The sequence below is a fragment of the Leptopilina boulardi genome, unplaced genomic scaffold (assembly GCF_019393585.1).
Source record: "Leptopilina boulardi isolate dan_hultmark-lab unplaced genomic scaffold, ZJU_Lbou_2.1 LbouV2_161, whole genome shotgun sequence".
NCBI lineage: Eukaryota > Metazoa > Arthropoda > Insecta > Hymenoptera > Figitidae > Leptopilina > Leptopilina boulardi.
Window position 1 is genome coordinate 1,082,269 of NW_026137709.1, and position 19,813 is coordinate 1,102,081.

At 26.1% G+C, this 19,813-nt stretch overlaps 1 protein-coding gene across 1 annotated transcript; it reads left to right on the forward strand.

Moving 5' to 3' along the window:
• The first annotated feature begins 5,449 nt into the window (after nucleotides 1–5,449).
• LOC127276944 (uncharacterized) lies at nucleotides 5,450–19,197 on the forward strand. The gene is made up of 4 exons (XM_051297704.1): nucleotides 5,450–5,717; nucleotides 11,807–12,229; nucleotides 16,387–16,597; nucleotides 16,745–19,197. The coding sequence occupies exons 2-4, from the start codon at nucleotides 11,849–11,851 to the stop codon at nucleotides 16,909–16,911; spliced, it is 759 nt and encodes a 252-aa protein (XP_051153661.1). The 5' UTR covers nucleotides 5,450–5,717; nucleotides 11,807–11,848; the 3' UTR covers nucleotides 16,912–19,197.
• The last annotated feature ends 616 nt before the right edge of the window (nucleotides 19,198–19,813 follow it).

The following is a 19,813-nucleotide window of genomic DNA, read 5'->3' on the forward strand; positions in this document are numbered from 1 at the left end:
AATAAATAGATGAAAAATGCTAAAATTCAAACAAATACTAAACAAAATGATAAATAGAATAACTACAAAATGTAGAAAAAAAATTATAACGAAATAAAAGCAAAAAAAAGTGGAAAATTTTTTAATGAAAGTAAAAACTTTAATATGAACAATAAAAAATCGTACGGCAAAAAAGGAAATCTTCCTATAGACTTAACGAACATTTCATATTAATTCCTATGTTGGAACCTATATAGGAATCCCACGTTTTTCTTTGCAGCAGTAATTAGTAATAAATTATAAATGTTTGTATTTGGATAAATAATAAATAATGAAATAAAAAACAATAAATAGATGAAAAATGCTAGAATTTAAGCAAATATTAAAAAAATGATAAATAGAATAACTACAAAATATTTGAAAAAAATAAAATATATAACTAAATAAAAGCAATAAAAAATGAAAATTTTTTAAATTAAAGTAAAAACTTTAATATGAAGAATAAAAAAACGTATTAGAAAAAAGAAAATCTTCATATAGTCTTAAAGAATATTTCATATTAATTCCTATATAGGAACCTACATAGGATTCCCACGTTTTTATTTTCAGTAGTAATTAGTCATAAATAATAAATATTTATATTTGGACAAATAATAAATAATAAGAAATCATAATAAATTATTATGAGGTAAAAAATATTTTATAATAAAATAAAAAAACAATAAATAGATGGAAAATGCTAGAATTCAAGGAAATACTAAACATAATGATAAATAGAATAACTACAAAATATTGGACAAAAATAAAAAATATAACTAAATAAAAACAATAAAAAATAGAAAATTTTTAAATTAAAGTAAAAACTGTAATATGAACAATAAAAAAACGTTTTGAAAAACGAAAATCTTCATATAATGTTAAAGAACATTTCTTATATTAGTTCCTTTATAGGGAACCTATATAGGAATCCCACGTTTTTATTATCAGCAGTAATTGTTATTAAATTATAAATATTTATTTTCAAGCAACATGAACAAATAATATTAATAACAGATCAAAATAAAATATTTAAAATTAAAAACAAAACATTAAATGATAAATTTACCTAAAAGTTGTTGAAAAATTTAGAAGATAAATATAGAAAACAACAAAATTAATCACGTTCTGGCAACTTAAGTTGAGTTAATTTCAATTAAAATTAATTAAATTACATTAAATGAATTAAAGAAGTGCATTAAATAAAAAAATATATTCAGAAAAAAAAGGAAAATGGAAATTAAAAATTAGACATAATAAAAGAATACTTACAAAATCGTGGTATTTGTCTTCGTTCTCATATAAGCAATTACTCACAATTTATACACTACCCAGACAGCACCCGTGTTAAGTTCGGAAACTAAGTTGGGGAGCTTCAGGGGAAGTTCAGGCGAGCTCTATATGTCCTCGGTTTTATAACTCGCGGTGCGAAGTTCAGGATAGTTATCCGATTAAGTTTGCCGAAAAATTGTGGATAAAAGTTTAGGAAATATTAAATTTTAAGTTTTACAGAAATTTGCTTTGTGAATTTCTTTAAAACTATCTCCGGAAAGTACTCTAAATAAGATATATAGGCAAATTTCCTGTAAAATTAAAATACAAGTTTTCAGTGAATTTTATAAGGTAAGTTTATTATAAATGTTTTATAATATTTATTAAATAAAAGTAAAATTAAAAAAATTTATTTTTCCCTTATTGCGCTTTCTTTTATTTTTCCCCAACATTAACGGCGCAATTTTCGGAAATAAATTTGGAGGAGCTGGGGATTGAACCCAGACGCGCAACACAACAGCTAAGAACCCTAACAACTAACCTAACCAACAACCTGAAGGTGGGTAACTTTCGGGTCTTTATAAGCTGCAAGCCTTGTCGTCATCAGTTGACACGAATAGCGGGAAAATTTAAAAATGTTTTCAACGAAATATTTTTAAATTCTATTATTAAATTAGTGTCATAATTAAAAGGGCATTGAAATAATATTGCAATGTTAATATTAATATTATTTGTGAAACTAGCAGCTATATAAAACGATTTAAGGTAATTCTTTAAAAATGAAATTTATTAAATACTGAATCTCCTTATAAAAAATTCTAGTCTTGTCAAATTTTTATTAAATTATTATTCAATTAAAAGTAACATAATTAGAAAAACTTTTTGAACATTTATCAACGTATGTTTATGGCTTTTATCATTAATTAATTAATTAAATTTACCGAGATGTATGGTGGACATTTAAATCGTCAATTTGTAATTTGATAAATTAATTTAAAAATTAAAGTATCTGCATTTTATACTAAATATTTATAATTATTTGTCAATAATAATGTAAATTATTTATAATAATTGTAAATAAATTTCTTGCATTCTTTAAATCAAAATTTTTTATACAACGCAATGTTTTGTCATATTTTTTATAATAAAGAAACTTATTATTAATTTTTATATCTATAAATTAATTAAAAATCGTAATTAGCTACGATTATTTCATTTATATTTTTAACTATTTAATATTATTTAAGTATTAATATTTAATATATTATTATTTAATAAATATTTACCTATTGAGCAATGTTGTGAATTGACCAGGGAAAAACAGGAAAAAGCTTTATTGCTGGATTTTAAGACGGTTACGTGAAAAACTTGTCTTTTTTCAAAATTCGATAAAGACATAATTTTTATTTAAGACTTTTAGAAAATTGTAAAAACAATTGTATTTCCAAAACGGTTCACAGTTATTTGAAAAAACAATTATCCCACAAAACTAGATTTTAATACTTTTTTTTAAATCTAATAAAAGTGACTGGATGAGTTAAATCCTTCTATAATTAAATTAATGTTGGTACAATAAAAAAATCAATAAATAATAAATAATAAAATAGAATAAAAATTTTTTTTTTGTACCAACATCAATTTAATTATAGAAGGATTTAACTCATCCAGTCACTTTTATTAGATTTAAAAAAGATGATTGCAAGAAATTTATTTACAATTATTATAAATAATTTATATTATTATTGACAAATAATTATAAATATTTATTATAAAATGCAGATACTTTAATTTTTAAATTAATTTATCAAATTACCAATTGACCATTTAAATGTCCACCATACATCTCGGTAAATTTAATTAATTAATTAATGATAAAAGCCATAAACATACGTTGATAAATGTTCAAAAAGTTTTTCTAATTATGTTACTTTTAATTGAATAATAATTTAATAAAAATTTGACAAGACCAGAATTTTTTATAAGGAGATTCAGTATTTAATAAATTTCATTTTTAAAGAATGACCTTAAATCGTTTTATATAGCTGGTAGTTTCACAAATAATATTAATATTAAGGGGTAACACCACTCTAGCGGTAAGAAAAATAGCCTAACTTTGACGATTTATATTTGCAGTAGGATAAAAGGAATAGGATTTTTCTTCAGATAGGTTTATTTAACACATATTCAAGTATAAAAAATAAATTTAATATTATTATTTTAATATAAAATGGCGGCGATAGAGTCCGGCTCAAAAATCTTGAATTTTTAAAACACCTACACGGGAGGACGATTTTCTAGAAAGGTGTAAGACCTAGAACAAAAATCCAAGAATTTTCTGAATCTCTACCCTATTGACTATGGAACTACGTAGGGGTTTTTTTTTAAATCAAAATTTGTACAAATGGTAGCACTTTGAAAAAAAAATCGATTTTTTGCCAAAAAACAAGCAGTAAATTGTTTATAAAAAAAAAAGTTTACATTAAATCAAAAAACGGCTACGTAGTTCCATAAAGAAGGTTATTGTGTAGTTACTGTTAAAATTTCAGATCAATCCATGCAACGGTGTTCGAGTAATCCGTCCTCCCAGTTTGAAAAAAGTGGTTTCGAGAAAAACGCGTTTAAAGTAGAACGAACACACAATGGGCCAGCAGACCTTTACAATGTTCTAAAATTCATAATTTCCGGAGTACAACAAATTTAAAGCTTTTCATGACGAATTCTAAAGTTTTTGGGGTCACTGATTACAAATCTGTAGTCAGATTTTGAAATTTTTTTTTTTTTTTTTGAAAATATGGATTTTTTCAAAGGCGTTGTTCAGTGCCTATATGGTGCATTAGTGACACTCAAAGGGTTAATAAATTTTTTTTCGTCATAGGATCACCTGCCTATTGTTTCTACAATGCTAAAGTACATTTTAACAAAAAAAAAAATAAATCGTTTTTTTGAAAATTCTAGAGTGGTGTTACCCCTTAACATTGCAATATTATTTCAATGCCCTTTTAATTATGACACTAATTTAATAATAGAATTTAAAAATATTTCGTTGAAAACATTTTTAAATTTTCCCGCTATTCGTGTCAACTGATGACGACAAGGCTTGCAGCTTATAAAGACCCGAAAGTTACCCACCTTCAGGTTGTTGGTTAGGTTAGTGGTTAGGGTTCTTAGCTGTTGTGTTGCGCGTCTGGGTTCAATCCCCAGCTCCTCCAAATTTATTTCCGAAAATTGCGCCGTTAATGTTGGGGAAAAATAAAAGAAAGCGCAATAAGGGAAAAATAAATTTTTTTAATTTTACTTTTATTTAATAAATATTATAAAACATTTATAATAAACTTACCTTATAAAATTCACTGAAAACTTGTATTTTAATTTTACAGGAAATTTGCCTATATATCTTATTTAGAGTACTTTCCGGAGATAGTTTTAAAGAAATTCACAAAGCAAATTTCTGTAAAACTTAAAATTTAATATTTCCTAAACTTTTATCCACAATTTTTCGGCAAACTTAATCGGATAACTATCCTGAACTTCGCACCGCGAGTTATAAAACCGAGGACATATAGAGCTCGCCTGAACTTCCCCTGAAGCTCCCCAACTTAGTTTCCGAACTTAACACGGGGAACTCCCCGCGAACTCCCTGCGAAAAACGGTGCTGTCTGGGTATTTAATATTCTTTTTAATTAAAGAAACTATCTATAATTTTTATACCGGTATCTATTTATACACAATAAATTAATTCATATCCACCTTGTTAAAAGGCAGAGTCAAAGCAGAATCGAACAAATTTTTTGATCGAGATTCATGATTCAACCATGAGGTTAGGTATACATTAAGGTGCACTCACACAAGGTAGACTGGGGAATAAGGTTATTCAAGTTGGGTGGGGGAAAGCCAAGATGGATGATGGCTGGTGCTGATAGGCTGATAGGCCGGATGTTTGTGCACCAGCCATCATCCATCTTGGCTTTCCCCCACCCAACTTGCATAACCTTATTAAGAGCAGATTATTTTTCAACCAATCGAGATTTAGTCTCTAGTGGCAATATTGCGTAAGAAACTGTTTTTAATTGGTTGACACCTGATATGATAGAACCTAGAAGGCAACGCATGTGCGCTACAGTTGCCGCCAAAACAGTATCCGGTGTACGGTCAAGACACGGTTTCCTTCAAGCACGTTTTTCATTTGTGGCTGATGCGTCCATTTATAATCTCATATAAACTTTTTCGTGTATAGTGCTGCAAATAAAATCTTTTGTATAAGATAGGAAAAATGAGTGTAACTCAAGGATTCGTTCAGTTCATACAAACCAAAAAATTGGAAATAATAAAATTACGCAAATTAGTGCAAAATTCAAACCCCACGGCAGGAACTCGTGTGGAAGTGAGATCCGGCAAGGAAATAGTAGAGGCATTTCTTCATTTTGTTGGAAGTAAGTGTTTTAATAAATTTTCTTCTTCATAATTATTGATTTTTTATTTTCTATTTATTATTTATTTATTTTAGTTTCATTTTGGTAATTTTATGACTATTATACTATTTTCATTTGGAAATAGGAATATTTACATCTTTCATCTTTTTCAAAATTTTGTGCTTATTCTATTAATTATTTTCTTTACTATTTGTTTGAATTTTATCATTTTCATCTGTTTATTGTTTTTGATTTTCTTATTTCTTATTTGTCCAAATATAAATATTCATAATTTATTGCTAATTACTATCGATAATAAAAACGTGGGATTCCTATAGGAATTCCTATATAGGAATTAATGGGTTAGGGGTAGTCAGAATTTTCAAAAAATCAAATTTTTTTTTTGCATTTTCGTTAAGTATAATATCTTAAAAATAATCTCTGAAAATTTCAAGTTAATCCGATAATTCGTTTTTAAGTTATTCGACAAATAACAAAGAGAGCTCGGGCCTTTCAAAGCGCTCGGGAGCAGGTAGCTAGTGGTAGCTGCAAGAAACCGGCTTTTAGGGTTCTATTGTCATCGATGAACTCAGACTTGGGTATATGTAGTAGTACATAAATTAATATGGCCCAGGAATAGATGACTCGGTGTAAGTAATTTAATAATTCGTTTTTTTTGTACGTAAATCTAGTGTGAAACTTTAAATGCGTTTTTCTCAAAACTATGTTTTTTGAACTGGTGACAACTATAACTCGAAAACCGCTCAGTTGATTTTAATTAAATTTATACAGCTTTTAGAATACATAATAAACTCGGGCCTGATCGAAGGATTTTTTTTTTTGAAAAATTTCGATTTTTTAAGACCAATTAACTGTTGATTTTTTCCCAAAAATCTAGACAAAAATTTCCTGAGGCCGCCATTTTGTTAATTTTTGAAAAAAAAAATCCTTCGATCAGGCCCAGGATTATTTATTTATAAAACTAATTTTTTTTATCCGATTGATTTCTGATGAATCTCCAAGGACTTATGATTGTCACCGCAAAGACCTTTTTTTGGAACTGGGTTAACACAGACAGCTGTAACTTCGGAAATAAAATTTTTTTTTTTGAAATTTTCGTGACTTCAAGTCAAAACATTATTTAATAATACCATATCACTACTTTTGTAAAATAAAATTATTTAATAGCAAAAAAAAATACTGAAAATTCTCATTTTTTCGTGCCTCTGACTACCCCTAACCCCTTAATACAACGAAAAGTCCTTTACGCCTATATGATAAGTTTTTTTTCCGTATGATTTTTTAATTCTTGACAATCAAGTTTTTTACTTTAATAAAATTTTTTTTCCTTTTTCTGTTGCTATCATTTACTCATATATCTTACTTTTTTCTAATATTTTGTAGTTATATTCAATATTTATCACTTTTTTTAGTATTTGTTTGAGTTCTAGCATTTTTATCTGTTTACTGTTTTTTATTTTATTATTTCTTATTATTTGTCTGAATATAAATATTTAAAATTTATCATTAATTACTGTTCAAAATAAAAACGTGGGAATCCCATATAGGTTCCTATATGTATAGGAACCAATATAGGTTCTTATGTATAGGAATTAATATAATAAAATGTCTTTTAACTTGTAAAAATAGTTGTTTGCGTATACTCATCTTTTATTTTCAGATTATATATTTCTATATAGAATTTTAATCCTATTATTTTTAATCTATTTATTATTGTCTTTTATTATAATATTTATTGTTTTTATCTCTTAGTATAAAATTATTTAGATTTTTTATGAAATTTGTACTAAAAATAGCCATGTAGAGATCCTATACATATAGGTTTAATGGAAAGGGATTAGTGTGAAATTTTCTTTATTTAACTTTAAAATTTATAGTTGTTTACAGCTAAATAAATTTTTGCTATAAACAATTAAATTTTTTTTCTCTCCATTTGTTGTGATTTACTTTATAGCTTTCTTTAGAAAGAATTATTTTTCATATTGATTATCTTTGTTCGTCAGTTCTTCAATATTTTTTAGTTTGAAAATCTAAAATAAGCACGCGTATTCCAGTTTTGAGATTCGACTTTCACGTGCCATGTCTTTTTTTAGGGACAATAAATGATTTTCTATACAGCTTATATTCTATACTTAGTAAAAAAGTAAATAAATAAATAAAAAAGTAAATCTAACTACATAATGAAAAACACGGAGATAATAATCGATTAAAACTGTCTTTAAATAGGTATTAACTTTTTTTTACAAAAAACATTGTATATTCTGTTTTTGTAGAAAAGGTTAATTTTACTAATAGTTTTCATCAATTGAATACCCGGATCAAATATGTCGACTGACGTTCGGACGCACGCTCTAATGGTAGTCGGGTAGCAGTGAGCCGCCCACAGGCTGTCACTGCTACTTGACTGGTAATAGAGCGTTCGTCCGAGCGTCGGTCGACATATTTGATCCGGGTATTCAATTATATCAGTGTTTTTGATTATGTAGTTATAGAGACTTTCAGGCCTCGGACTCATGCCACTTTTGCCACTTTTTAAAAAAAAATGCCACTAAAGACACTTTTTTTCTACTCAGATATTTAAGGGAATGCATCGGTGAAATTTTAACTCATCGAAATCATTGTTGTTTAGGGTCGTCAATTTTTTTTCCGGCAATATTGAGTATCTAAAATTATAATATACTCTAAAAAATTAAAAAAAACTATAAACTTGTTAATAATTTATTCAATAAACTTCAAAAATCTTAAAAAATTAAAATTTAAACTTTTCTCACAATTTTAATTATTTTTCATTGACGATTTTTTATACGCTTTTTCATGATTCTCAACAATCACGCGCATGGATTTTGAAAAATTTCATTTTTTTAAAAAATGAAAATTTTGAAAAATAAAAAAAATTTGGAAACTAGTTAAAAATTACTTTTTTTATTTTTCACAGTTGTGAAAAAATGTCAAAAAAAATGTTACCCCTAAAAATATTCAATTTTATTTTTTTTCGTTTTAATTCCTTAAAAAATTCAACTCCTTCCATAATTTTCGTTATTTTTCATTGCCGAATTTTTTATATGCTTTTTTATGATTCTGAACAATCAATCGCATAGATTTTAAAAAATTTTAGTTCTTACAAAAAATAAATTTTATAAAATGTCAAAAAAATTTTTTTTTCAATTTTAATAATATATATTAATTTTTGGGTCCAAAATTATACCAAAAAAGAAATTGACACCCCTTAACAACAATAATTTTATCGGTGCCTCCCCTTAATAAGTCAGTGTTCTACTAAGATATCAAAGAAAAAAAATCTGATGTATAACCAAAAAATACGTCAAGAAAAAGAAAAAACATTGTTCCCAAAGATGATTCGTCGTCAAAAAAATTGAAAACTAGTAACTCGCAGCGAAAAAGTTCCAAGACTGTAAATAAATCTAAAAAATTAGAAAGCACGAAAACATCGAACATCCCACCAAAAACTATTACCGTTCAAAAACTTTTGTAAATGATTTTTGTTTAATTTATTGCATTTTAAAAACATTTTATAAAATAAAAACTATTCAACAAAATTACTAATTATTTACGTCATTTTTATAATTATAAATATTTAATAAACATGCTTTAATAAATAAATAAATATATAAATATGTTTGTAAATAGTATGCCACTATTTTGACACTTTTTTAAACATTTTATGCCACTTTTGCCACTTCTTTAAACATTTTATGCCACTTTTTTCAACATTTTATGCCACTTTTGCCACTTTTTTCACTGCGGAAGTGAGTCCGAGGCCAGATGTTGTCATATTAAATTATTTTATATTATATTTATAGCCAGTGAATCAGATATCAAAAAGCAAATAGACAGTGGTGCCAGAGTAAAATTGCCGTCACAGAAAGTGTTGGACAATTTGAATGTAGTGCACGACAAAGAACTTGAAGATTCGTCTGCAGCTAAAGTAAGTCATACGAATTTAAGGAGGCCGATCCCCTCAACATAACCTCAAACTTAAAAATAGTTTTTAAAAAAACTAAAAATATACTTAAAATTGATTCTGCCTAACTTTAAAAGATCCAGTTATACAATTTTCAGAAAAAATTATTTTGAGTTTTTGTTGTTAAACAATGGTTAATTATCATTTTGTGTTTTTTCTTAAAAATTACCTATAAATCGTAATTTTTAACCAATTTTTATAAACAATGTCTCATTTTACTCTCTGTAAGATTCTCTACAATTCTGTTTGTTAAATTTTGTTTAAAAAAATTTTGTTCAAAATTTATAAATAAAGACATTTTTATTTTTTAATAACTTTTGAGCAAAATATTTTCAATCAAATGCAACGAACAAAATGGTAGAGAATCTTTCAGAGAATAAAATAAGTTATTGTTTATAAAAATTGGATAAAAATTACGATCCATACCGGTAAGAGAAAGGGGATAGAATGTAATGAATTATTTTCGAGTTGCAATGCAAGCGCAACAATTTTTAATCCCATTCAATTCCTGATTTTAAATATTTTTCCAATTCGCTCAGGAGAATAAATTTGCTGAAAATATGAATTATATCCAATTCACATAACGCATTCGTCTTTAATTCCGCTCAATACCGGCTAAGAATTCTTAAAATGTAAAGGCTCCAATCCTACTGAGAGTAGTCAATAATAGTTTTCATTAATTCCGTCCAAATCCTTTAACAGCATGTGACCCATACGCGAGTTTCAATAAGTATTTTGTCGCACACTTTTTTCTGCAAATATTGAACTAATTTAATTGAAATTTTTTGTAAAAGTTTTAAATTATGTTGAGGAAGGGCTGTTATGTGTGAAACTACTGATATTTGTTGAAATAATCATTAATATTCATAAAGTATTAGAAAAATCGGACTTTGATGTTACTCCTAACCTCAAATTTTCCATCAGTTGATGAACGTTTTATTACAATTATTTCATCAAATATCAATAGTATCGCACATAACAGCCCTTCTATATTATATTTTAGACTTCCATACAAAATTTTAGCTAAATCCGTTCAGTATTTTAAGAGAAAATTGGGCGACAAAATACACGTAATTTAAGGGTCACATGGTGTTAAAAGGAACATGCTTTACGGTGCTCCTTAACACCATGTAATCCTTAGATTATGTGTATTTTGTCGTACTATTTTCTGAACGGATTTGGCTAAAATTTTGTATGGAAGTCTTAAATATAATAAAGAAGGGCTGTTATGTGCGATACTGTTGATATTTGTTGAAATAATTCTAATAAAACATTCATAAACTGATGGAAAATTTGATGTTAGGAGTCACGTCAAAGTCCGATTTTTCTATTATTTTATGAATATTAATGATTATTTCAACAAATATCAGCAGTTTCACACATAACAGACCTTCCTCAACATAATTTAAAACTTTTACAAAAAATTTCAGTTAAATTCGTTCAATATTTGCAGAAAAAAGTGTGCGACAAAATACTTATTGAAACTCGCGTAGGGATCACATGCTGTTAATAATAAATTAATTAAAAATGGTCTGTTTCTTAAGAAAATTTTTTAATTATTTCAAATTCTAAATCTTGAAATTCTAATAATTATGGGCATATAAGTTTTATTGAAAAAAACTTACAATTTAAAAAATGGCAGCTTATCTCGTAAATAATAAGAGATATTGCAAAACTAACATCAATTTTGGGTTTTGGTAGCAAGGACTATAAAAGGAACATATAAATCTTGAAAAATAAATATAATATTAAAATATAAATTGTAAATTATTTAAACAATAAAACAACTAATAATGCTTGAGTATTGAGTAGTCGGAATTAAAGTGAATAGGATTTCGAGTTTAGCTATGTTTCCCAGCGGGAATAAATTTAGTTTTAAAATCAGGAATTCGATCGTATTCATATTTTCTATTCAATTCAATCCCCGCCTTCTTACCGGGATAGGTAACTTTTAAGTAACAATACAAAAAGTTAATTAATTATTATTTAATAACAAATTTGAACTAAAAATAATTTTTTCTGAAAATTGTACAACAGGATCTATTAAAATTAGGGTAATTAATTTAAATTTAAAAATTTAATCTAAAAAGTTTTTAAAAACCTGCAGAAACTGCGACTTGATGCAGTCGAAGCAACAAAGCAAAACATCATGAAGAAGTCGAAGGAGAGACTTTTGTTGGAAGAAAGGAAAGAACTCGTTCACTCTGACACCAGTGACGAGACGGATGATGAAGGAGATCATTCAAATGAAAAGGAAAACACTGAGCCAGAAAATAGAACTACTTCCCCTCCTGTATCACCGTTAAGGTCCGCATCTGGAAGTGGTTTTAACAGTAATGGTAATGCGGAGCAGTCTGAACATTCTGAAAATCGAGAAAATCACAGTCGCGCGGATCCGAAAAATGGAGGAGTGCCTCACCTTCAAACAAATTCGGGAAAGGCTGGTACACAACCGGCTGGCAGACGGGAAAATGCGAATGAAACGAGAACTGTAACTACATTGAAGAAATATGATCGAATCAACGACGAGGTAATATTTAAATTTATGAAATAAATTAAACCTAATTAATTAAATTTAATTAAATATTATTAAATATTTCTGAAGTGCCAAAAATCGCTCTTGTGACTACAAAATAATTTACAAATTTCCAAATTAACAAATTGAATATTATAAATTGAGTTCTTTACCTTTTCAGCAAAGCACATTTTAGATTTAAATTATCACTTTCTAAAACTAAATCAGTAAAAATCTGCTGGTTTTTCTGTGGGTATTTTTTTGTGATTTCAATGGATGAAATTTGATTGGAAATCAGTGAAAAATAACTGATTTTCACTCTTTTTTTCATTTTCAAACTGACTTTTTAATCATTTTCCACCGATTGACCAGTTAAAAAATAACTAAGTTTTTCAATTATATTAGGGTCAAACCATTATATTTCAACTAAAGTGGTCGCTGACTAATTTTTAAAAATTATAATACTTTGCAGGAATGATTTTGAAGTTATCAAGATCACGAAATGAAAAGAATTTTATTAAAAATTTAAATATTTATTGTAAAATATGAATTTAAAGTATATGAGGTGCTAAAAACTGTCAATTTTTTAGCCATTAGAAAATATGCAAAAAAACATAGAATTTACCATAAAAATAAAAAAAAAAATATTGGAATTTACTAAGAATGAATAAATTTATCATTATCAATTGATATAATTATTTAAAGATGTGAAGTAATATATAAAATATGATTTCCAAGTGCACCTGTCAAATAACCTAATTTTGCGATTTTTATTCATTAATTATAAAAAATAGAAAACATTAAATTAAATAAAAACTTACCAAATATGAAGTTCTTGCCATAAACTTTTAGAATTTCTTTGCACTTTTCTTCTTTTCTATTCATAAGTATGAAAAATTTAAAAAATAAAATAGCTACTTTGTCTATTTTCACTATTTTTGAAAGTCAATAACTTTCTTGGAGAAAAATGAAAAAATATGGGGTTTCGAAAATTATTTAAATATACACTACATATACATTCACTGAAAATTTCGCATTGGTCCCGAAGCTATTTTCGAAGATAAAGTAAATTAAAAATTTCGTATTTTTTAGGCTATATTGACATGGGTTTTAAAGGTATTAAATCAATGTGAAGTTTGTCGTCACCAGTGAACCACCTTCACATTGATTTAAAATCCATGTCCATATAGCCTAAAAAATACGAAATTTTTAAACTACTTTATCTTCGAAAATAGCTTCGGGACCAATGCGAAATTTTCAGTGAATGTATATGTAGTGTGTATTTAAATAATTTTCGAAACCCCATATTTTTTCATTTTTCTCCAAGAAAGTTATTGACTTTCAAAAATAGTGAAAATAGACAAAGTAGCTATTTTATTTTTTAAATTTTTCATACTTATGAATAGAAAAGAAGAAAAGTGCAAAGAAATTCTAAAAGTTTATGGCAAGAACTTCATATTTGGTAAGTTTTTATTTAATTCAATGTTTTCTATTTTTTATAATTAATGAATAAAAATCGCAAAATTAGGTTATTTGACAGGTGCACTTGGAAATCATATTTTATATATTACTTCACATCTTTAAATAATTATATCAATTGATAATGATAAATTTATTCATTCTTAGTAAATTCCAATAATTTTTTTTTATTTTTATGGTAAATTCTATGTTTTTTTGCATATTTTCTAATGGCTAAAAAATTGACAGTTTTTAGCACCTCATATACTTTAAATTCATATTTTACAATAAATATTTAAATTTTTAATAAAATTCTTTTCATTTCGTGATCTTGATAACTTCAAAATCATTCCTGCAAAGTATTATAATTTTTAAAAATTAGTCAGCGACCACTTTAGTTGAAATATAATGGTTTGACCCATTATTGAAAATTTCAATCATTTTTAACTATCAAATTAGTGGAAATTTACTGAAATTTCAATCACTTTTCACTGATTTACAATCAGATTTCTTTGATTGAAATCGTGAGAAAATAGCAGCACTGAAAAAATACTAGATTTTCACTGATTCCGTTTTAGAGAACACCTTAAATTTTCCTTCAAAACTCAAAAATACAATCAGACTAACTTTTACATAAAATTGTTTGACTGATTCTTCTGTAAAAAGGAATTGGACACTTGATCGAAAAACAGATCAGGTCCAACTCCACATTGTGATATTTTATAAATGCAATATAATTTAAATTACTAGGCATTTCGCGAAATGCCTGGACTTTGAATATTACCAGTAATTGATACACATAAACTCAAAATATATTACGATAATTTTATTCTTGGTCAGGGAATTTTAGGAAGAATGGTCTGGAAAAACCTGAAAATGTAAGGAAATTTTGAATTTGTAGCAACCCTGAATAAATTAATTATTCAAATTTAAGCCAATTTAAAAATCAATTATTCCGAATATTAGTAAATTAAAAATTCAATTATTACACATTCCAAAGGAATGAAATTTCAATTATTTAAAACTGTCATAAATTATAAATTCCATTGCTGCAGATTCACAAAAAATAAAAATTAAATTATTTTAAATTTTAATCAATTATAAATTCAATTATTGACGATTCCAATCAACTGAAAATTAATTTATTCCAAAATTTAATCAATTATAAATTTAATTATTCCACATTCCAATCAATTAAAAATTCAATTCTTCCCCCTTTTTCCCCTTTTTTATGAATATTTCCCCTTTTTCTTCTATTTCTTACTCATTTCCCCTATTTTTTACTCATTTACCCTATTTTATGTTCAAACTCGAATAGTGGGGCTGATTTATTGAGCACAAAAATTTTTAATGTTGAATCTAATTTTACAAAAAAGATATATTTATATAAATAGCATTTTTTACGTAAATTTTGTTGTTATTATCTTCAGATATAACAAATCTTAATACTTAGAGAAAAAAATATTATTAAGTTGTTTTTAATTATCATATAAAAGTCATCGACACAATAACTAAAATTTTCTTGTGTTTTCTAAAAATTGTTAAATTCATTAAAAGAATAAGAGTAAAAAGAAATAATTTTGTTAATATTAATATTTAGAAATTCTTTTTTCGCTATTTCATAAAAATTTAAATTACATACACACTTTTTAAATATTAAATGTTTTTTCACGTTTATAGTTTTCTTTTTAACTATAATTTCCTACAAAATCTGTATTACTTATGAGATTTAACGTCAATTTTTTAACCAAAAAGTTAGAAAAATTTTAAAAAAATTTTTAACAAAAAATTCATCATTAAAGTTTAAACAAATTTAATTTGTGTAGTTTTTTTGAAAAATCTGAATAAAATCAAGTTTTGTATACTTTACAAGACAGTTTTTAGTTTCATAAAATTAAAAAAGTCGCATTTTTCAAGAAAAAAATTACATGTTAGTTTAGAAGTAAGTTTAACTCCCATTTGGAAATATTTCCATAAAAATTCCATAAATGACTTCTTAAAACCTTTCCACATGGGTTCTGTAGAAAATTACTTCAAAAATAAGCTCTAAAAAATGAAAAGCATTTATTTTAGATGTGTGCAATTCAAATCTTTATAAAAAATTGAAAATTACATATAAAAAAATTTAATTATAACATTCGGAAAACTTCTTCTTTTAAGTCTCACTCTTCATTATAATTTTATCATCTTTCAAAAAATTTAGAGAAAAAAATTTTTGTTTCTAAACTTTCTGAGTTTAAAGAATTTTATTATTCATCAAAAAATGTGTGATCTCATAATATTCTGACTAGGAGTATAATTTAAAACAACTTTAAATCACTTTGATGTAAGAAAATATACATTTAGATTTTCCCTTATTTTTCCCCTTTTTTAAATCAAAATTTCCCCTGTTCCCCTTTTTTGAGCATATTTTACCCTGTGAACCCTGTGAGGGACGATTCCAAGTACCATGGTAAATCATGGTATCAGGGCTGCTCGGATCTTTATGTTTATTATGAAATCTGTAAAAAAAATTCCATTTTTTTAAATTTACAAAGTTGTATAAACCCTCAATGTATACCTCTCTTTTTAGTTTGTTATTATTTAAAATAATTATTGCAGTGCATTATTATTAATTTGACAAAAAAACAGTCAAGTGTTCGACTACCGGTACTGTCCAACATTGCTTGCACTTGTCCTATTTAATTAATATAATTTTGTTTCTTTTTAAAAAGATTTACCTCGGCAGGGGAATTTTGCTCAACATTTACGAATGGGATTACATAAAAGATTTATATCAACCAGGACCATTCGTGATTGCATTAGCGGAGGCGATCTGGAAAGACGGCATGAAGGATATGTGCCTTAACCTCAAAAAGGCAAAACCCAGAAGTGATGGGCAAGTGCGGAAGGCAATTTCCAAAAGGAAAATCTTGGCAATGGAAGGTACTTATTCATTTCTTAATATCCCCTCGTCGTGATATTTTTGCCCTGCTTTTTCCATTTCTTTACATGTAGCGTGATATTTTGATAATACCCCCACCCCTAAAGTTTGTGGACGATCCCTTATGTTAGGTAACATTTTTATTTCAGAACTCTATCGAGATAAAATGTCCACAGAGAAAAACCGTTATAGTTCAAGAATTAACAACCAGGTTAAAATTGTCAAAACGACACTAACTCATGCGATAAATGACAGGAATAAAAAGAAAAAAGAGAAACAAGAGGAACCATACGATTCATCGGCCTCTACAGATTAAAAGAAAAATGAAAAAAACGGTATTTCTCTTTTAATTTTAATATTAAATTTTTATTATATTTATAACTTCAGTGTTGTCGACAGTTAAGACAAAACAATATTTCCTCAAAATCTTGGCTAGTCTCAATAAGTTTCGAGTCTTGCGACAACACTACTTTTTTTGTTTTAAATTCGTTGTAAACGTTTATTATTCGTTCGTTTTTAATATTAATGTCAGTATTAATATACGCTACACCAAATATAACCCGGCGAGTTCAAGTTTCTACTTTGTAACACCGAGCGTAAGGCAGGATATTTTTTACCTGGTAAGAAATTTCTATTTACATGTTAAAAAGAACTGGGAATCGTGAAACTTTTTCGTATATTGGCTAACAATGTCATATATTAATTTTTTCATTCAAATATTTCATCCCGTTAAGCAATTTATTATTGATTATCTATAACACTTTCAAATACAACTGGAAATTAGCATATCGTCAGTTGGATGCAGAAACATGCTACTTCAGACTAGTCTTGAAAAACGTGCCGTGTTTCAAAAAAGATTTGGAATACATGCCAATCCAGAAATGATGATTTTTTGTTTTTTATTTAAGTTGACATTATTGAAGATTTTAATTATGTTATAAATCTTTGTAAATTAATAAAAAAAAGTATCCTTCAAATAATGTAAACTTAAAAAGTCTATTTAAAAAATTGTTCAAAATATGACTTTTTCAAAAAAAATAATCATGGAAAATACATCTTGAAAAGTCATTTTTGTAAAACTTTATAACCTTCAGTACTGTCAACTTAAATAAAAAACAAAAGAAACTCATTTCTGAATTGGCATGTTTTCCAAATCTTTTTTGAAACGGCACGTTTTTCAAGATTAGTCTAAAGTGTCACGTTTCTGCAGCTAACCGACGATATTACACAGGATACTTTATTTTATATTTAGTTTTATTTATATATTTATTATATATATTTATTATTTTTATTTATTTTATTTTATTATTTATTTCATTTTTTTACCCTGCCTTACGGGATAAACTAAAAATAAAGTACAAAGTACACAACCTATACGGCATATCGAATATGCGTTAACGTTAACGACGTGTTAACGACTGTACACAATTAAATATGGAATTTTATTTAAAAACTTAATTCTATAAACGAATTCATTTTAATTTAGGCAGATTTAGCATGATCAAGACTGAAAATCACGTTTGCTGTGAAAATAATGTTTTTTAAAAAACTTTAGACGACTGTTATTGTTTTATTTGGCTGAAAATTTTTTGTTATAAAGTTATAAGGATTATAAGTGTATAAGTCGGAAAATTTATTGATTTAAAATTTAAATAAAAATATGTAAACTAACTTTTTCAGTGAAAAGTGCTGGAAGTTTTCTGAAATTTTCTGGCAATGGTTATCGCCTTATATGTAACGGTACAGATCGGTTTAAATGGCGTGAAATTGGTATAAACACTTTTTGATCACTTTTTCTCAAATGACTGACACTTTTCACAAAATTGACAAACTGACCAAGAATCATTTTTTTTAAATAACCTAATCACTGCCGTCACTTGTAAGGCAATTTCTTTTATAATTTAAATAACTAACAAGAATGATTAAAAAAGTATTAATATTATTATAGAAATGTTAAATTCTATAATGGAATACAAAAAAGTATTAAACATAATTAATAAGAAGGATTCCAAAGTTATTAATGTTGTGATAGAAATGTTAAATTTTATAACAGAGAATTCTTATTTGATTTTCTTTTTCTTCATGTTATATTATTTCTTGTATAACGTGAAAGATTTAAATTTTAGGAATTTACATATATTAGCTTTCGACTTTCAATAAAATACCTCTTCAGATATCAGAAACAGTCTTTCGATTAACCAAATTTAACGGATAATACAATTTTTTTATAAATACAACATACTGTAAAAAAACCATCATGTTGAACACAGCCCATGAGTGTGACAGAGACAGACTTATGCGAAACGCGTGTTCCCCATGTTCAACATGATGGTTTTCGCACCGTATAAAAATATGTGAACACATGTTGTATTTTAAAAATTATTTACGACCAGTTAGTTTCTGATATCTGAAGAAGTCTTTCATTGAAAGACGAAAGCTAATATATGTTATTATTATAATAAATGTAAAATATCGACCAAAAAGAAAAACATTAAAATTTAAATCTATCGCACTATACATTTTTTTGGTCAATACTAATAACATCCTAAAATTAATTATTACATGTAATATTTAAATAATAAATAAATGTATATCATTTCAATCAAGTATTTTTTATATCATAAAAAATTCTTTTATTAAATTATGTACTGCAGAAATAAGTTAAAATTTAATTCCCAAAACAATTTTTCACTTCCAAAAAGCAGGGTTGCTACAGGTCAATTAAAAATTAGCGAATTTTGGAAAATCTACCAAAAAAATAACTACTTTTTAAAAGCAGTACAAAAAAATATATTTTTTAGATATTTAGTCAGTCTTAAAACTCTTGATAACCGCTTCAATTCTCTAAATTTTGTTTAACTTTGAAAACCTTGAAATCATCTTGTATTTTAAACCAAAACCTTGAATTCCTAAAATTTTAAGTAAAATAATAATTTCTTTTACAATAAGCTATGTAAATTAATTAAATTTAAAATACAATTTTTTAAAAAGAAATAAATTCTCTACGATTTAAATTAATTGTGTTGAAAACCATTAAATTTGTTTCGCATTTTTTAACGTTTCTAAAAGTAAATAATTTTAGGAGATAAAATATCGAAGCTCTTAATAATAATAAAACTGTAGAATATTTTCATTTTGGAAATTGTTTGAATAATCAAATTATCAAAAAATTTGTTTAACCTACATGAAAAATATAATTTTTTTGAAAAGTTTTTTTT

Excerpts from the sequence above, each read along its gene's own strand:
- LOC127276944 (XM_051297704.1), top strand. The coding sequence starts at position 11,849 with ATGAAGAAGTCGAAGGAGAGACTTTTGTTGGAAGAAAGGAAAGAACTC. Across the intron at positions 12,230-16,386 it reads ATGATCGAATCAACGACGAG|ATTTACCTCGGCAGGGGAAT; the intron begins GTAATATTTAAA and ends CTTTTTAAAAAG. Across the intron at positions 16,598-16,744 it reads GAAAATCTTGGCAATGGAAG|AACTCTATCGAGATAAAATG; the intron begins GTACTTATTCAT and ends TTTTTATTTCAG.